We start from the raw sequence: 19,680 nt of genomic DNA on the forward strand, positions 1-19,680 counted from the left end.
TATGCATGTCAGTTAAATTTCGACGCTTCTGTTAACATTTCCTTTACTTTGAATCAAAAGTTTGTGAGTTTTCTTGGGCGAGATCTTTTCCTCCTTACAAAAGAAAAGACTTATCTCCATGGATTTTATCGCGACTACATCAGTGCAATTTAAAGATTCTCGTTTCTAGAATAAAGTATTCGTATTTCCAACGAGCGCATATACATATTTATTACTCAGACGACAACACACTCCCGCACAGGCCTGTTGCGTCAAACAGCCTCAATTTCAAGTCTGCCGGGAGTCTCACCTGGTGCCGAGGTTAATGAAAAGCTGAAAGATAGATTTAGGTGCGGCGAACATCATGGCCGTATTAGAAAAGATTATTCCTCTGTTTCTCACTATTTTTGCAACAGTGAAGGCTCAAGGTAAGGGTAATGTGTATTAAGAACCCTATAATAATATAGTGGTAGCTACGAAGAAACTTTACTTGTCATGCGAGAGCTTCCGAAACAATTCTTATTGTGCCAATGAAACTTGGGAGGAAAGCGACAAAAACATGCCGGTTTACTGAATGCAGAGCTGGAAATAACAGTCGGTCATCGGACATTGTCCTACAAAATTTTGAATATGTCCGGCCAATTTCACATTATGATCGGACATGATGTCCGAACATTTTAGTTTTTGCATGTTTGGTCGACTCTGAAAACGTTTGATGTAAAACCAGGTGTGCGCTAATGACATATGAAAAGGAGATAATAATCTGCACGTGAAGTAGAACTAGCGATGAATAAATTATAGTCTGCGGTAGCAACTCGTAAAAGTATTTTTAATAAAGGATAAACTTAGACTGGACAAAATATTTTCGGGGAAAGGATTTTTTTTCAAACTGTTTGCGAAATTAAAAGCTGAATTTCAGGTCGCCAACACCTGTAATGAATATTTCCTGAGGAAATGAAGTCTTGACCAGCCAGACAGCGCGTCGCCAAGTGTTTATTCATTAACATTTAAATTGCTCGACTTTACGTCTTGTTTTCACATTCAAGTGAAAAAGGTTAAAATAGTAATGAATAAACCATTCGGACCGGTTTATTCATAACCAAATAAGGAAACACGTAACGTGACAAGTGACGTAGGACAACTTATCGTAACATCTCCCTTCTTTTGGGGCAAGCTAACTTCCAAAAGTAAACGTATGAACGTAAATGAAATGTGTTCAAATTGAAAAGGAGATGACTAAAATAAAATTTAAAAAAAGGACAAAACAAAACAAATGGAACTTCATACAGGACTGAAAGTCGAAAGTCCTTATTAAAGTTACTGTTCAATAGTCAGTTTTCCTAACTGATGAAGACTTCGAGTTCGCTTGAGCTGAAGTCAATTTTCATACGATAAACTACTCAACAAGGTCACTGAACTTCGAGGGTGGCTTTACAACTCTGGTGCGAGTTTTCTTCAATGGAACAGTCTGTGGTGTCAATATTGGCTTCGGTTCATGATTAGCTGAATTGACATCTCGCTTTGAAGGCTGGTTTACACTCTTTGAAAGCTGGCTATCCCTTCTTTCAACTAGTTTGTGCTGTTCTGCTAATGGTTGTGCAGCTGGCTTGAGAAATTCCCGATTTCGACGTAATATTTGATTGTCTGAACTAGTTTTTACTACATAGGACCTGTCTGAAACTTCTCAATACAGGTGCCGGTTTTCCACCTTTGATTCCTCTGAAGAGATGCCACTCTTATGTCTTGCCTAACTTGTAATTCTGGTAGGGTGCGCGACGTGCGGTCATGGTACCACGTAGCCTTTTGCCTTTTCAAATTAAGCTCTGCATTAACATTTTCTGGAATCTTGGGGTACAGTAGGTTAGAAGTTAAAGGTAGTAAGGTTATGGTGCGTCTAGACATCAATGTCTGTGCAGGGCTACTTACGAGGGACTCTGTTGGTGTGTTACGTTGGTTCGATAGGGCTAACTACGGGTCTTTGTTATCGTTGAGAGGTTTTCTGAACAAAGACTTGAAAATTTTCACAGCAGACTCTACCTTTCCGTTGGATCTGGGATGATGCGGGGAAGACGATACGTGAGTGACTCCTAATCGACTGAAAACTGATGGAACTCATGGCTTGTAAACTGAGGAGCGTTGTCAGTAGTTAGTGTGTCTGGAATGCTGTGTCGGCTGAACTGTTCCTCAAAATAATTCAATCACGGAACTGGAAGTGTTTTCCTCCAATTTTGGTACTTCCTTGAAATCTGAGTAGTAGTCAACAAGCACGATGTATTCGTTGTCATGAAATCTGAACTGGTCAGCAGCTACTCAATTCCACGGGCGGTTAGGAAGTTCATGGCTTTGCATTAGAAGCTTCTGATTTTTAGCTTAAAATTCGTTGCAAATTGAACATTGTTTGATTTGGTTACTCCCTTTTGCATTCATACCAGGCTAGAGTACAGTGTCTCTAGCTTTACGCAGGCAAGCTTCTACTCCTAAATGCCTGGAATGAATTCTGGATTTGACTTCAGGTCTCAGTAACTTAGCTGGGGATGACTACCATCGAGCCTTTGAAAAAAACACCATTGTGTACTGATAACTCGTCGCGGTAAGACCAATACTCCCGGATCTTAATTGGTACTTGATCTTTCTATTGGCCATCCGGTCAGAATTGTGGTGTTTAGTGTCTGCAGGGTGTCATCGTGACTTGTGCTACGCTGCAACTGATCGAGTCTTTCTGGCGTGACCTTCAGGGCTTGCATAGGGTCTAGGCTCTCCAGCTCTAAGGAAAATACTTGAAAAGATTCTTCTGGCCCAGAGGTTTCGTGCTGTGTGGCTCTGAACAAATGGTCGGCTATAGCATTTGCGAACCAGGTTTGTGCTTAACTGTCAGGTTGAATAGTTGCAGCCTAAGAAGCATTCTCTGAAGACGGCATGGAGCTGATAGTAGAGACTTCTTAAATATCGACTAAAGAGGCGTGTGGTCAGTTTCGACTGAGATCTGCTCTCTTCGTGCTAGATATTGATTGAATCCTTCACAAGCGAAGACTATTCCCAGACATTCTTTCTCTATCGTTGCATATCTTTGTTCTATTGGTGAGAGAGTTCTGGACGCGATGGCGACTGGCTGTCCATTTTGAAGAAGGACTGCGCCAAGGCCTTTATTACTGGCATCCGTCTGAATAGTTACGTGTTCTTCTATGCTGTAGAATTTAATGACCAGGTGTTGAATAACCAAGTGCTGAATAGTGACAAAAGCTTCATCATGCTGTTTGGCCCAGGTGAATATGGATCGGTCAGTTGTAAGCTCTCTTAAAGGTGCTGACACATCTGAAAGCTTAAGTAGAAATTTAGGTAGATAGTTGACAAAACCAAGCAGGTAAGAACTTCAGGCTTAGATGTTGGCCTCAGCATGTTCTTGATGGCAGTAACTTTATCCGGATCCGGTTTCATTCCATCCCTTGAAATCACATAACCAATGAATTTAACTTGTGCCTGTCAAAGCTTAACTTTGTTCTTGTTGAGTTTCAGATGGACTTGTTGGGCTCGTTCAAGTAGGCAGACCACATTCTGATCATGATTAAGAAGGGCTTCCGAGTCGTTTTCCGCATAACAAACCAAGAATATCATCAGTGATGACTTTCACACCAAGCGGGTCGGCGAGACAATCTTGTAGTCTGCTTTTAAAGACTTCTAGGGCTAAACTTATACCAAAGGGCATTCGTCAGTAACGGTGTCTTCCTAGGGGTGTCCAGAAAGTTTACTACTCTCTTGGTAAAGGCCAACTTGATAGAATCCATCTCTTGCATTGGAGGAACTGGAAATTCTGGCTTTGTTGAGCTCTGGTAACAGTTATTTCAACGTCGGCATTAGAAATTTGGAGCGTTGTATCGCACAGTTCAGGTCTTTTGGGCCCAGACAGATTCCAATCTTCTGAGGTTTGGCAACTAGTACCATACTGCTGATCCACTCTGAGGGTTCCACCGCTTTCTTAATAATGCCTCTCTCTTCTAACTCTAGAATCTTACTCTTAACTTCTTTTTGTAGTGCAACTGGCACGCGACGAGGGGAATGTTGTACTGGTTTAAAACTCGGGTCATCCACAATCTTCACATCTCCAATATGTCCTAATCCGGTGAGAACTTCGTGATATTTACTCAACAGTTCTTCCTTTGACAGACAATTTTGTGGTAGGGTCTCACTTATCTGACGTACATTCTCGGGGACGCTGACATTTAGGAGGATGAGTTGCAAATTTTCACAGGTTCCAGTTGATAGCAAGGGCTTACGCTTGTGTTTTATGGCCTGAAACTTCAGAATCTATTGTTTGCCAATGTGTCCGACATTTAAGTCGCACTTTCCCACTGGCTTTAAAGTTTTACCGCCAAAGAGCTTCAGCTTAACTGGGGAGCTATTCATGGGTGGGTCTCCTAACTGTGTGATAGCTGGGAGGTCGTCCAAGCCAGTTACATTACATGTAACTCCAGTGTCTAATTGACATCCCAAGGTTGTAGTGAAGTCTTCTTTAGCTGATTTGCAGAAACGGATATCTGCAAGCCACTGTTTTTCTTTAGTTTGGAATAGAGACAGTTTGCACTTGCAAACAGCTTTCGTCAAGACTGTCATCCTCGTCTTCTTCGAATTGTTGAACCTTTTTTTGATGATCGGCATACATACGCAAAATGGCCTATTGTTTGACACCTGCAGCACGTTTTTTTGAACGCGCGACACTCTGTTCTTCTTTCATGATGGTCTTTACGACCGCAATACTTACAGGTCGGTTCGAAAGAACCTTCGGATTTCTTTTATTTTTCTGATTTCTTCTCTAAATTCGACGATCTTCCCCCATTCTTACTACGACTTCCATAGCGAATTTTTTTGTCGCCGAATTTTCTTACGTCTTCTCTCTCGTTGTCTCCAGCGCCTGCTATCGTTTTGATATGTTGCGAAGCGATTTCACTCGAATTGTGCCTCTCTGTGGTTTTCTTTAAGTCCAAGGATTTTTTTCTCAAGAGTCTCACCTTGTCACCTTGATTCTTTAGGCTAATGACGAGCTTGTCCCTGATAAGTTTGTCTGCAAGAGCACCGTATTCGCAGTTCGCGGCTAATTTTCTCAGACCTGTGACGTAACTTTGGATAGATTCTTCGTTTTGCTGCACACACGTATTGAAAACATAGCATTCGTACCATAAATTTCTGCTGGGCTTGAATTAGCTTTCCAAGGCTTCTAGACATTTGTCGATTTTCCTCTTATCTTCCTTTGAAAGGTGTAGGTTGAGTAGTATCTGAAGACATTCTCTGCCCGCCGATGAACGCAAAGTCGCTAAACGGACCGATTCTTCTCGTTTATCTAAACCTGTTTCTGTCTGAAAGTCGCACCATTGCAGTTGCCAGTAACGTCACCATGACACTTCTTAGGACTTGGTAGCGGAAATTAGGCGAAATAACTTGAGGATAAATTGAGACGATAGGTTGAACTGAATTGGGTGCTGCCGATAATGGCACGGAGATTTGCGCACCCGACTCCACATGGTCGTTGTCTGACTGCATTTTGAGTTTTTCTCGCACTTAGAGCCCAAGACTCTTTGAAATTACTAACAATATAAGGAAACAGCCTCAGCGAGGCACCTTCGGCGATTAATTTTCGAAAACGGGTGCAAAATCCTCAAAAAACAGATTTTTGTCCTGACACCATGCTATGACACATGCTACAAGCTCTGTCACAACAGGTTTATTTATAACCAAATAAGGAAACAGGACTTAAGACACTACTTTTGTGTTTTCCCGGCCTATCAGTTTACTCTAAAATACTGATATTGAGCAAAATGTACTTCAGTGGAGAGGTTCCGTTCAGTATCACGAAGAAAAACTGCATAATGAAGTGTTCATGGTCATAAGTGATAATCAACTAAAAAAAATTAATTGCAGTTCCTGAAAATCATTATTCTAGTGAGTTTCATCATGCTAATTAATTATAAACAATTATTGGATGAACTTTTTGTGATATCCAGAAAAATCAAGGTCGAGGTAAGTGCTATCAGCCGAAGCCGAAGGCTGAGGCTGATAACATTAACCGATTGCATTAACGTTGTGTTGTTCTACGAAATTTGGCTCCTTGACCTTTAGATCGTGTACATGAATTTGGAAATGAAAGATGTTTGAAGTGGAATTTGTGAAAGTTAAGATTGTTTTTGTGCGCTAAGAATTTTTACGACGTTGCATAAACTTTAAGATATACTAATTTTAGAATCACATTTTTTTGTTTAGCTGTAATTCTGAGATCGCAATATTTTTTGTCAAAGCGTTGCTATAGTCTTGCTCAAACGTTTCATGTCGTGGTGGATTAAAATACATGGTTGCAGTGTGGCAGGGACGATTTTGAAAAAAGATTGTCATTAAAAATGATACAACCTGAGATGTTACTCTATTTGGATCTGTGTTTGGGAAGTTACTAAATAACAATTAATACCTGACAACAGAACTTGAACAATATGTGAATTATTTAGACAGATCTACTTATGCCCTTTGGCTTACAATTTTTTATATATCACTATGAGTTAGCTTAGGTATAGTTACATTGTACGTTACAGCTTCGTAAGGTACAGTATGGGAAAAATCCATTACAGCTTCAAATTAACATCAGTACGTCTGGCCCCATGCAGAAAAGCACACCGGTTTTTCATTTCTAGCCTTTTTTCCCATCCTTGCAGCGTTTTCAGTAATGCTAGTCTAGATCTCATTAAATTTCTGCAGTGTATGGCATTTTCTGGAGGAGGTGCCTAGGATATTAGATACAAGTATACTTGTATGTGCAGTTTCTGCAGTTCAATAGATGTACGTGGACATTTTTCTTTTTTTTTTTTTACAGGGGAACGACCATTTGGAGTTATAGAACCTTTCCCAGAGAGCATCTACCCTCTAGAGTACACTTCAGCAAGCGTTACTTGCATTGCATTTGATGCATCTGGTAAACTTCAACCAGATAGAATAGAGTTTCATAGGAGAGATGATCTTAACCGATACAGAAAGTTAGAGGGGGATAGATTTGTGTTTAATCACAGAACAGATAATATAAGTGAGTATATCTTCGTATTATATAGTTAATGTATCTGGCTCCAGAAACGAAGCAAAACAAAAAAACCTCTGGATCTCAAACTTTACTCCCAAACCAGAACTCTTAAAATCGTCATAAATGGTGCATCAAGTCAAACCTGCGATTACAGGCTGTAAGATGTGCAGTGGGTGGCCATTTGATGTGTGAATTTCACAGATTAAGGCAAGCATGATTTGAGAATTTATGAACGAGGCTGAGACATGATTTCCCTTCTGTAAATGTGACCCGTGAATTTTATTTCTTTCAGTTTGTCAAAACTTGAAGATTTCCCTGAAACCTTGCACATAGGAAGAGAGATTTGAAGTTTTCCTTTCTTGGATACTTGATGTCTTAGTTTTTCTTCAATTTGTGCATGGAATGGGATCAGAATAGTCCCCCCTTTCCCCTATATCATCTGAACAGTACAAATGGCCATATTCTTCTCTTCCTGCTAACAAGTTAATTGCTTTCTTTGTAGGGGGAAACATTAAATTGTACACTACCATGACTTTGAAGAATGTAACAATTCAGGATGACAGTCAGTACGGTGATCTTGGAAGCTACGAGTGCCATGCTTTTGCGAAAAATGTAAGCTCCCCAAAGAGGCATGGCTTTAGTGTCAGCGTTATTACAAGTAAGTCCATACTTCACCACGAGATGAAATTTCACTACTTCGTACCCTCACAGCATAAATAAGTCTTTTAGGTATGTCCTGTCTATCCATAGAGTATAGAATTGAGTAAAATAAACTCTCAGAAAACAAGAGGAAATGCAAGGGATGTTGGTAACTTTTCTGAAGACTGGCATCTTCAGTGAGGGGAAAAACGCTCCTGCTATATCTCCTTCAGTTAAACCACTGAGAATATTAAGAGGCCGTGACTGTAAATATCGAGAATTGCTGGCCAGGCTAAAAAAATCGAAAACTCTGATAATTTGCCTGGAAAACCCCTTTAGGGAGATATATTAAGAAAAAATATTTCAAAGTTTGAAAAATAAAATGTGTCCGAGGAAATGGGGAAAAACGAAAATTCGGGTTTTTACCTAATTAATTATGCAAAAACTACAGTAAAACTGAGCAACTTTAGCGTGCTACTACTAAAGGAGGATGTTTCGTAAGAGATTGGGGGTGTTTTTGCTTCAAAGTATAATTAATGTGACTTTTATATGAGGAATTTTAAGGAGCTTTGGTTTAATTTTAAAATTCACATGATTTTTTAACTAAGTGCCGTCGAATGCTTGTTGCAAAAATCGAAAAATCGACCAGCTTCAAACCTTCAAAACGTGTCTTGGTATGTGTGACATCATGTCAAACTACATGCTGGCACAAAGTTTGGTCCTTATACTAAAATAATATGTAATAAAAAATTTGGTTAATTCAGAAACTTGCCGGCAAAACATAAAGCTTTGCGACACACTGTGGCCAGAGGTCACGAATTTGCATGATGCAATTCAGTTGTAGAAATCGTACCGCCTAACGGTTCTAGTGTAGGAAGGGTTCTTTTGAAGGCTTCAACATAAAATGTACAAGAGTAATGACCAGTATTTAATAGCGTTTAATTCTTTTTCAAGCCAATCAGGTTTTTATTTTTTATCTCGATACTGTCTTGAGGAAAAGGAAAATGTTTCAATTGCGTGACAATTGTCTCGTTGGATCAAAGGTGAAGTTGCCGAGTAAAGCGGACACGATCCTTTTTTCGTCAAAACTCCATTCTAAAGCATCCAGTCCTATATATCTCGTTTTAAATTATTTGTATAAACTCTTTAATAAGTCTTTATCGAACAACATCCCGCCGGTCTGATCCTGTTTGACTTCAGGCTGACGGCCATGTGCGGTTCGAAGGGGACTTTTTCATTTCCGGTTTGCGCCTTTAATACGGGGACCGCGGAGCTATGGGGTTGAGTGGGCTGTAGCTCCACCAAGAACAATTTATTATTATCATTATTATTTATTTTAATCTTTGTAATTTAAAAAAAAGTTGACAAATTTTTCCTAGGACTGAAGCGCGTTTCCGGTGATTTCAGAAGCTGTAGATTTAAAAAATGGCGGGGTGGAACATATCCCAGGACACCCTATCTAGCAGTCTTTCTGAACCAAGAAAGGCGTACTAAGAAACAGACAAAGGGAGGTTCTCATCGGAGGGGAGGCCCCAGGACCCTCATGATAAGTTAGTGTCAATTAGCTCACACTACGCGGGAACTAAAATAGCTCCTCCGATCTAAAATATGCTCCATGGCCCCCATTTTATATCAACGTTCATATAAAACTCAATTCTTTTTATGCAGCCTTTTGCCATTTGCCTTTTGAACTGTACTGCATGAGCAGCATCTAACAAGGTCTTCGAGCAGAGCGATGTAAGATGTCTTTTTTTCTTTGATCAACCCCAGGTTACATTTGAAGTTAACTGCTCAAAAATAGACTCCTTAGCATTTGACAAATTAAATTAACTCTTCTTCCATAGCAACCAGATCTTCCTCAGTTACAGCTTGTGCGCAGAGGGCTGTCTGGTGTTTCACTTTTGGTGCCATTCTGGAAAAAATGAAGCTACTTGTTGAGTCGCCAAAAACTCGGAGACACTGAACAAGCGCTTCCCTTTCGATCCCTTTGCTCTTCTCATTTCTGTTACAACCATTTCCGCGTCGACCTTTTTGCCACTTTCTTGTTTGATGGTAAATCTAACAGTCAGATATTCTCGTTGCCTTTCGTTAAACCGGTAAGCGTTCTTAACTTGTTTGAAAGCGAAGCCTTCAGTGCTACGAGGACAGGTTTCATGAGGTAGAGGAATAGTTGGCACGGAACTTGAACCTTCCTCGAGCCTTACGACATATTTAACCTTCGCTTTATCAAGAAATGTCTCTCTTTCAACCGTCTTTGTACACGTTCCGAACGCGAGATGCTTTTCCAGAGAAGAATGCCTTTGGAAACTACGCGTGCCGCCCTCTTTTGGACATGGAAACACTTGAACATCGCCTTTCGCTTCACGGCCAGTAGGCTTCACTTAGTAGGCTCTTTAAGTTTTCTCCTTGGGGCGATCTCTTTAAATTCGCCGAGGGAATATTTCGGTAATGGCGTTCTGTGGACAATAATAACATGAAAGATGATTAACGACAAAATCAAACACATCTAAAAATTGTCCAGAGCGAGATTTGGTGCGTTTCCCACAGCGAAAATAGCGTTAAGCGCAGCTTGTGCACTGCTACCTAAATTAAGTAAAAGTTTCTTTTTCCAGTATAGCGTTCGAAATAAAAAAAAACTAGAAATAAATTTTTATAACAAAAACTGGCGCCAGGTTTGATGTTTTCAAGCGATCTTGATTTCAAGCTTTCCCTCGCTGAATTTTTCAGTCTCAAAACTAAAGAGAGATCAAACTACATTATAGCTAAAAACTGGAAAGAGAATATAACGTAAGGTTTACCATTTGTTCCTTCCAAAGAGATGCATTTGCCGGGGCCTTTATCAAATGTCTGCCACACCCTCATTCCACCAGGATAAAATCTGAAGTTGTTAAGTAAACTGTCATTAACCTTCTTTTGCGTGGGGAAACAGTTTCGCGTTCCCCGAGACTGTCTAACACTAGTGACTACACGAATCCCAGAACTTGCACCACAAGCCCCCCTCCCCCCCCCCCCAAGAAGAGACGCAAAGCTACAGAATGACATCGCTTTCTATTTATGCTCTGTGAAAAACCTCGCACGTGTTTACCTTTAAGAAAAAGACCGTGATTACATCCTAGAGAATTATCGCCCAGACTGCAACACGGTATAATTGTTACCATGACATAAGTCCTTTTTTATCAAGTTTAATGACAGAAATGTGGCCCTTTTTCCGAAAAAAGATAATAGTAAATAGCATAAAAAATAGTTGGGCTGTTATCTTAGGTGAAAAACTACACAGCAGAAGCTTGCGGTGTTGCGTGACTTTGTTTACTCGCACAACATTATTCAAGATATGCAAGATATTTCAAAAGAAATATTATCGCAGTTGCAGAAACGTAGCTTTTCAACTAAGAATAAAGTCGATAATAAACACCTAGTCAACAAAAATGGTGAAATATACAGCGGCCCTTATCCATAGTTAGGTGTAGGTAGTGCTGTTGAAATAGCGAGTCAACAATAACGAAGTCTTCTGCAATTCAAATTAACAGAAAATTTCGTATCTACACATCAATTTACAGTCCTCTTCAGCAATGTCTATGGATTTTTTATTGTATAATTTCATATCATTTCCACATCAAATAATTGTTTTAACCATCTTTGACTATCTTGTTTACTTCGTAGCTCTCAAGTACGATTTCTAGAACTGATTTGTATCATGCAAATTCATGACCTTGGCCACATTGCGTCGTAAACTCTTGTATTTTGCCGGCACTTTTCTGAATTACCCAGATTTTTTATTTCATATTATTTTAGAATAAGGACCAAACTTTGTGCCAGCATGCATTTTCACATGATTTCTCACATACCAAGACGCGTTTTGAAGGCTTGAAGTTGCTTGAATTTTCGCTTTTTGCAACAAGTGTTTGAGAGTACTTTGTTAAAAAATCTTGTAAATTCTAAAATTAAACCAAAGATCCTAAAAGTGCCATAAATAAAAATCAAATGAATTATATTCTCAAGTAAAAACATCCCCGATTTCTTACGAAACATCTTCCTTCAGTACTAGCATTGCTCAATTTTACTGTATTTTTTGCATAATTAATTAGGTAAAAACCCGAATTTTCGTTTTCTCCATTTTCTCGGAAACATTTGATTTTTCAGACTTTGAAATATTTTTTTTCTAATATATCTCCCTAAAAACGTTTTCCAGGAAAATTATCAGAATTTTCCATTTTTCAGCTTGGCCAGCGATTCTCGATATTTACAGTCATGGGCTCTTAATAGGATGAGCTGTTGAAGTGTGGTTACTTGCCATTGTTTAAAGCCAAAGTTCTTGTTATTTTTCACTTCTTCGATCGTGCAGTTTATATGTAGTGTGGGTGCTGAATGATCATCAAAAAGTTATGCCCTCATCTTTAATGATAAAGTACTTTTTTACAAAGATCGTTATGCAGCAAAATATTTCTATAAACCATCTCTATTCCAACAAGGAAACAAAATGTATTTGTTAACAGAAAAATCTATCCACCTGATGCTTGAGCACTTGGCCAACAATCTTCACCCTCAGATAATGGTATACATATTCTTGTATTTCAGGGGCTGAAATTCCAACAGTGAAAGTCACAGATTCCAGTACTCTTAATCCAGGTGACGACATCACAATCTTCTGCAACCTAACTGACAGAGGAAATGAGAACAGCACCCCACTGAAGAGAATTTCCTGGTTTAAAGATGGGAAGTTGTTGAGGAGTGTGCGGAATCCAGATCCAGATGTGAAACAGGACTTTATAGCCCCAATACACCTTACAAGTTTTAATGTTCGACAGGCGGGAATTTACACATGCCTTTTAGAAGTAAAGCTGAGGCATATTAAGGAGTACAGCGTTAGAGGTGACACATTTCTTAAGAGTAAGTAAAATGCACTATTACATGTGTGTTGATAGTAATTTTATTTTTCTTTGAAGAATTCTCTTAGAAGAGTCTAACCCTTTCCCTTGCAATATCTCATAAGTGCTGTCTGCCATATAGTGCGTACGATTTAAATTCAGGCAATTGAATTGGTATTGGATTGGCCAATGATCCCCTCATTGACATTCTTGTTTATTCTCCTCACTTGCCTGCTTGATTTTTTGCTGATATTGTAAGGAGAAATTCTGCCTTGGTCACTCATGGGAGTATAATAAAGGTTTAACTGTAGTTGTACATTGTACATTATGTATGGCACTAGAAATCAACAAACTGAAGAAACCTGGGGCACATTTTTAAAAGTCTGCATAATTGAACCCTTTCACTTGCAAGATCTCATTTGTTATTCTTATTACTGTCTGCCATTCAATTCTTCGGCTTTTACTTCAGTGAATTTAGTATTGGATGAACTAATAATCCCCTAAGTGATATTTTTCTTTCTTCTCATGACTTGTCTGTGTGATATTGTATGTAAAGAGAAATTCTGTCTTGGTCACTCATGGGAGTTAAGGGGTAAAAGAGCTGCACTGTCCATTTTGTATGGTCACTAAGAATCTGCTTGGGCTGACAAGTAATCGGTCAATTCTGTAATACCCTGCTTGTTAAAAGCCATACCATTATTAAACAAAAATTAAAGTACCCTGACTGCCAACAGCCATACCATTATTAAATAGAAAGTAAAGTACCCTGATTGCCAACAGCCATACCATTATTAAATAGAAAGTAAAGTACCCTGATTGCCAACAGCCATACCATTATTAAATAGAAAGTAAAGTACCCTGACTGCCAACAGCCATACCATTATTAAATAGAAGTAAAGTACCCTGATTGCCAACAGCCATACCATTATTAAATAGAAAGTAAAGTACCCTGATTGCCAACAGCCATACCATTATTAAATAGAAAGTAAAGTACCCTGATTGCCAACAGCCATACCATTATTAAATAGAAAGTAAAGTACCCATCATGAAAACACAGTTTTATAATTCTAGAAATACCTGTACCAGGAACTGATTATCTGATTTGAAATGTAAATCTCTCAACATAGCTATTTCAGAGAATTTGTTATAATTACATCATAGCTACCACCTTTAAACTGATAAATTGCTTTGTATGAACCTAGTGATCCCAGAATATTTGTTGTTTAACTCTTGTCATGAGAAGGAAAAAACATCTTGCTTCAGTTGTTTGCTGAATAGACTAAGTTTTACATTTGTATGGAGAGGTTACATTACAGTCACTTCTGAGAGTTGAAGGAAAAGCATTTGGTCGGCTGAGACCAAAGGTACAACAAATAGGTACAACATACCTGGGAAGGTTCATTCAGCTTTAGAGATCAGAGAGTTTTTAGGCTACTCAGCACAGTGTCCTGGTGAAGTTTCGATCGCGCAATTTTTGCATTACATGTACTGTACATAGACGGCATGTCGATCTCTATCTACCATTTTTTCCTTGTAAGCCAAGGTAAATGTGCATGTATGTCTTGTCGTTAATCAAAGATTGCACCCCTAACTTTGACAATTCAAGCCTTACCTGGTCATTGATTTATTCTAGTTGCACCTTGGCTTCCCAAGCCAAAGGAAGACATTGAAGAGAAGGCTTCTAAAGGAAGCGATGTGTCATTTGAGTGCGCTGCACAAGGATTTCCTTTGGAGGTAGAATGGAAGGTGAAGAAGAAGAATAAAGACACTGTTCAGGCTTGCATAAGTAAGCTTTAAAGATGCTCATTTCATCAAAGGCCCCTTAAAAACAGTTCTGAGCACAATCTTTCTAGATTGGTCATCATCTGCCAATATAAGTTATTTATTATCTTTATTTATTTTTTGTGATCAAACAGAGACAGTCAGAGAAATGATCTGTTCTGGACTAAATGAATTTGTCTAACTTTACCTTGAATAAAGGCTGATAGTTTCGAAAGAAACTGTTTGGGGCTGCGTCGGTGGGAGTAACGAAATAATTTGGACTAACGGGCTAACGCTCGAAACGTCAGCTTTTGGAATCGTTACGGTGGCCGATTTACCACTTCAACTTTGTTGATATATCCATATAACTTTACTTTGGCTGTGTTTCTTGTCAGATGGATCAGGTGGACACTACAAGATTCATCAAGCCACATTTGGCCCATCAATTCTGACCATATCTGGAGTGAATTATACTGATCGTGGATTTTATTACTGTTGTTTTCCTTCAAACTGCTCCCAAAATGTAGAAGACAAATGCCAGCGATTCATTCTTCGTGTCAGAGGTGAGGCTCAACCTGTGCTTCGATCATTTTACTTGCCTAACACTTTATTTTTCACTTCTTCGATCGTGCAGTTTATATGTAGTGTGGGTGCTGAATGATCATCAAAAAGTTATACCCTCATCTTTAATGATAAAGTACTTTTTTACAAAGATCGTTATGGAGCAAAATATTTCTATAAACCATCTCTATTCCAACAAGGAAACAAAATGTATTTGTTAACAGAAAAATCTATCCACCTGATGCTTGAGCACTTGGCCAACAATCTTCACCCTCAGGTAATGGTATACACATTCTTGTATTTCAGGGAATGAAATTCCAACAGTGAAAGTCCCAGATTCCCGTGCTCTTAATCCAGGTGACGACATCATAATCTTCTGGGGGTTTAACTGTAGCTGTACATTGTACATTATGTATGGCACTAGAAATCAACAAACTGAAGAAACCTGGGGCACATTTTTAAAAGTCTGCATAATTGAACCCTTTCACTTGCAAGATCTCATTTGTTATTCTTATTACTGTCTGCCATTCAATTCTTCGGCTTTTACTTCAGTGAATTTAGTATTGGATGAACTAATAATCCCCTAAGTGATATTTTTCTTTCTTCTCATGACTTGTCTGTGTGATATTGTATGTAAAGAGAAATTCTGTCTTGGTCACTCATGGGAGTTTAGGGGTAAAAGAGCTGCACTGTCCATTTTGTATGGTCACTAAGAATCTGCTTGGGCTGACAAGTAATCGGTCAATTCTGTAATACCCTGACTGTTAAGAGCCATACCATTATTAAACAAAAATTAAAGTACCCTGACTGCCAACAGCCATACCATTATTAAATAGAAAGTAAAGTACCCTGATTGCCAACAGCCATACCATTATTAAATAGAAAGTAAAGTACCCTGATTGCCAACAGCCATACCATTATTAAATAGAAAGTAAAGTACCCTGACTGCCAACAGCCATACCATTATTAAATAGAAAGTAAAGTACCCTGATTGCCAACAGCCATACCATTATTAAATAGAAAGTAAAGTACCCTGATTGCCAACAGCCATACCATTATTAAATAGAAAGTAAAGTACCCTGACTGCCAACAGCCATACCATTATTAAATAGAAAGTAAAGTACCCATCATGAAAACACAGTTTTATAATTCTAGAAATACCTGTACCAGGAACTGATTATCTGATTTGAAATGTAAATCTCTCAACATAGCTATTTCAGAGAATTTGTTATAATTACATCATAGCTACCACCTTTAAACTGATAAATTGCTTTGTATGAACCTAGTGATCCCAGAATATTTGTTGTTTAACTCTTGTCATGAGAAGGAAAAAACATCTTGCTTCAGTTGTTGGCTGAATAAACTGAGTTTTAAATTTGTATAGAGAGGTTACATTGCAGTCACTTCTGGGAGTTGAGGGGAAAGCATTTGGTCGAGTGGGACATTTTCCTTGGTACAGCACACCTGGGAAGGTTCATTAAGCTTTAGAGATCACAAAGTTTTAAGGCTATCCAGCACAGTGTCCTGGTGAAATTTCAATGGCCCAATTTTTACATTACATGTACTTTACATAGACGGCATGTCGATCTGTATTTACCATTTTTTCCTTGTAAACCAGGGTAAATGCCTAACCGCCTCCCGGTTAGCTCAATTGGTTAGAGCGCTGGACTGTTGTGCGGGAGGTCAAGGTCGATGGTTTGAGCCCCGGCCGGACCAACACTCAAGGTCTTAAAAAAAACTGAGGAGAATGTGCTACCTTTCTATAATATCAAGAAATGGATAGACATTCTAGTCTTCTCGGATAAGGACGAATAAACCGTAGGTCCCGTCTCCTGCATCTATTAATTAGTTAATTTGGTTAAGCAAGGGGCGTTAAAGAAAGCACTTACGAGATTACTGTGACGTACTTTGCACCCCAACACCGACAACATCTAGATTCTTCATTCTCTTCTGTATATATTTCCTCTTTTATTGAGGAGGAGAATTTGTCGAAAAATCAAGAAACTCTTTAGTTGGTGATCATTTCCTTAATTCTCGTCACCTTGATGTTTGATTCAAGGTGGTCTTGTAAGCTTGGAGAAATTACATTCTATGTGTAGATGCTGAAGTCACCGTTAGGGATGAAAGGATTATGTCATGGTAGTAGGTACAGGTAACTTTATTTCAACTCGGGTTGTTGAGGCTGATTACGCCCCCTAGAAATACATGCCACCCATCCCATCCCATGGGAGAACATCCACCACACAGTTATCTTGTGCGTGGTAAATTAACGTCTCCTACCCCTAACCCTGCAGGAGACAGGGCCTACGGTTTATTCGTCCTTATCCGAGAAGACTAGAATACCTATTCATTTCTTGATATTATAGAAAGGTAGCAAATGGTTTACATGTACATTTATGTTTAATTTTCCTCAGATTTATCACTGTCAGCTGCATTTACATGTAGTAGCACACAGGTAATGTTGTTATTATTATCATTATTATTAGTGTGATCATAGTCATTGCAATTTCCTTAAATGGGATCAGTGCATTTGATGCTTTATTCTTCACTTATGATTCCTTTGCAGTGAAATCAGACAGTTGGCTGTAATCAGACAGCTCAAGCAGCCAATCATACTACGTCCACTCAGCTTATATATCCACCAATTACAGAATTTATCACAATAACCATAGCAACAACCATGCTTGTACTTACAGCTTTACTTTTCAGCTGTGACTGACAAATCAGACTCCTTCTCCATGTTTGTCTGATTTCGTTAATCACTGGTACGATTAGTCAGACCCAATTGGAATCTACTTGGTCATGTTACCATTATTTATTATTATAATAATTATAATTGTCATCATTTTGAGCATTATCCATAACACTACAATTATCAGTGTCTATATTAATACTATTTTGGTTATTTTGATTATTATCAGCATTATGATTCTTGAAATGCCAGTTGCTTTCATTTGATTCAAAATATAATTGAATGATGGCATTTCTTAGCACAACATATCATGTGATTGCAAGTTATAGTACAGTATGAGTCCTAAAGAATCACTCAGCCTCTCGTAGGTTTTGTTCAACATATGGTTTGACCTGTCAATGTTATCATGTTGTTTTATTGTTTGCTTTCTTCTTTTGTTTTAACAGATCCATTGGGCCCTTTGTGGCCTTTTATTGGTATCGTTGTTGAAGCCCTTGTTCTTTTCTTAATCATCCTCATTGCTGAAAAGAGAAAGAAGGACAAAGAAAAAGGTTTGAAACAGTAATGAATATGTATGATTCAATAGGCCCTCTTTACACATTTCATTTCCATTTTTTATACAGAATATACAAGTCATGTAGTTGTATCAGAAAACGTAGTTAGTTTCTGTTTAATCTAATTGATCAGTTCATGAGCAAGCGATAAATTACATGTAAAAGAAGAAAGTAAATATCAACTAGTCCATGTACATTGTAGGTATCAATTGATGAAACACCAATTGTAAGTGGGGAGAATTGAATTTAGATGTTCAAAATGAAAAAAAAATCCTATAGTGGGTTTTAAATTCTTGAAATATATATTTGATATTAAATATGGGCAACAATGCTGAAGAAAAATCATAAATCAAAAAGATCTTTCGTGGGCATATGACCCACATGCAGTACTATAAATTCTCTCTTAGTATGTAGCTTCTTTATAAATAAGTTCTATATTTTAAATAAAGTTTACTCAGCACCCATAGGAGAGACTATTGTACCATTAAGTTGTCTGTAGATCTCATCTCTATCAGTGTATGCAGACCATTAATTTATATTTTATTTTTTCCCCTCTTTCCTATTTGCTCACTGATGCTGTGTATAAACAGCTGAAAAGAACAATTACCATGATTTTTGTATGTACAGTTAAATTCTCTCAATACATTAAGCTACATAAAGCTTAAATTCTGTGCTGCATATTGTTTTGATAGAGTTATGTACAGAGGGCTTTTGACATAAGATGGCTTATGTTTTTGAAAAAGACTTGTAGACTTTAAGTAAATGATATCATTGAATTTATTGCCTTCTCCGCTGTTCACCCCATTGTACATTATGATGATACATGTATTAATTTCTCAGTCTTACATACAAACGTTTTGTGATTCGTAGGGTTGACGGTCGAATGGATTTTAGTTATAGTTCCACAGACTACGGAATTGGCACAAGAAGACAAGTGCGCTCGCGTAAAGTGGGAGAGCCCCTGTTGCTTAGAATGGTTACTCGCACTGTACGTGTGTGGCAAATTCCAGTCATTTTTGTTGCTTTTATTATAGGGCTTAAAGATAGCACAGAAACTGCAATTTTATTTGAAAATACTGTTTTTGTGAAAGCTGTTATGTTAGTGCTGTCGAAAGTTTATTCTTTTTCATCACTGGTATTGGAACAAGTCGTAAGAGACATATTTAGAAGTTTCGTCTATTGATTTTTCCATTTTCATTTATAACATAGCTAAAGCAAAGCGCGCGCTCTGATTGGTTAATTCATCAATTACTATTTGCCTGTGGGTGTATGCTGCTAACGTGAGCAAATGCTAGGACTATTTTTGCGCGCGCGCTTGTTTTTTTCTGATCACGTAAGATTTGTTAAATAAAAGGGAACTCTTGTTACAATGTTGCAATCTTATGTTAATAAAACAAATGGTAAACACCACTGTTTCCTCATGTGGTTTCCGTCTCCGGCATGAAGAAATATATCCTCACAAGACAACCTTTCTTAGAGATGAGAATTAAATTTTATTTCGCGTCCTAACCGCTTTTTTTAAATACAAAACATTCACACTCGCTATGAATAATAATTTTTAGCCCAATCTATAGCTAA

The 19,680-nt window shown here is 38.2% G+C and overlaps 1 protein-coding gene and 1 long non-coding RNA gene across 4 annotated transcripts in view; one reads left to right on the plus strand and one right to left on the minus strand.

Annotated features, from left to right (window-relative positions):
• The first annotated feature begins 259 nt into the window (after positions 1-259).
• Positions 260-19,512, plus strand: LOC111319275 (titin). Of its 2 annotated transcripts, XM_088759395.1 has the most exons (10): positions 260-407; positions 6,830-7,036; positions 7,533-7,688; positions 12,245-12,556; positions 14,168-14,320; positions 14,691-14,858; positions 15,163-15,213; positions 17,271-17,311; positions 17,995-18,099; positions 18,973-19,512. In XM_088759395.1, exons 1-9 carry the CDS (start codon positions 344-346, stop codon positions 18,055-18,057), a joined length of 1,215 nt encoding a protein of 404 aa, XP_088615521.1. In that variant the 5' UTR covers positions 260-343; the 3' UTR covers positions 18,058-18,099; positions 18,973-19,512. The 2 variants fall into 2 exon arrangements, with proteins under 2 accessions (XP_088615521.1, XP_088615522.1); XM_088759396.1 differs by lacking the exon at positions 15,163-15,213.
• LOC148731639 (uncharacterized) overlaps positions 17,573-19,680 on the minus strand; it is a 31,210-nt gene continuing 29,102 nt past the window's right edge. For both annotated transcript variants that reach the window (XR_016000938.1, XR_016000937.1), the window contains one exon: positions 17,573-18,069. This is a non-coding gene — a long non-coding RNA (uncharacterized LOC148731639). The remainder of the gene's footprint in view (positions 18,070-19,680) is intronic.

Source organism: Stylophora pistillata, chromosome 5 (assembly GCF_964205215.1).
Source record: "Stylophora pistillata chromosome 5, jaStyPist1.2, whole genome shotgun sequence".
NCBI classification, from domain to species: Eukaryota; Metazoa; Cnidaria; class Anthozoa; order Scleractinia; family Pocilloporidae; genus Stylophora; species Stylophora pistillata.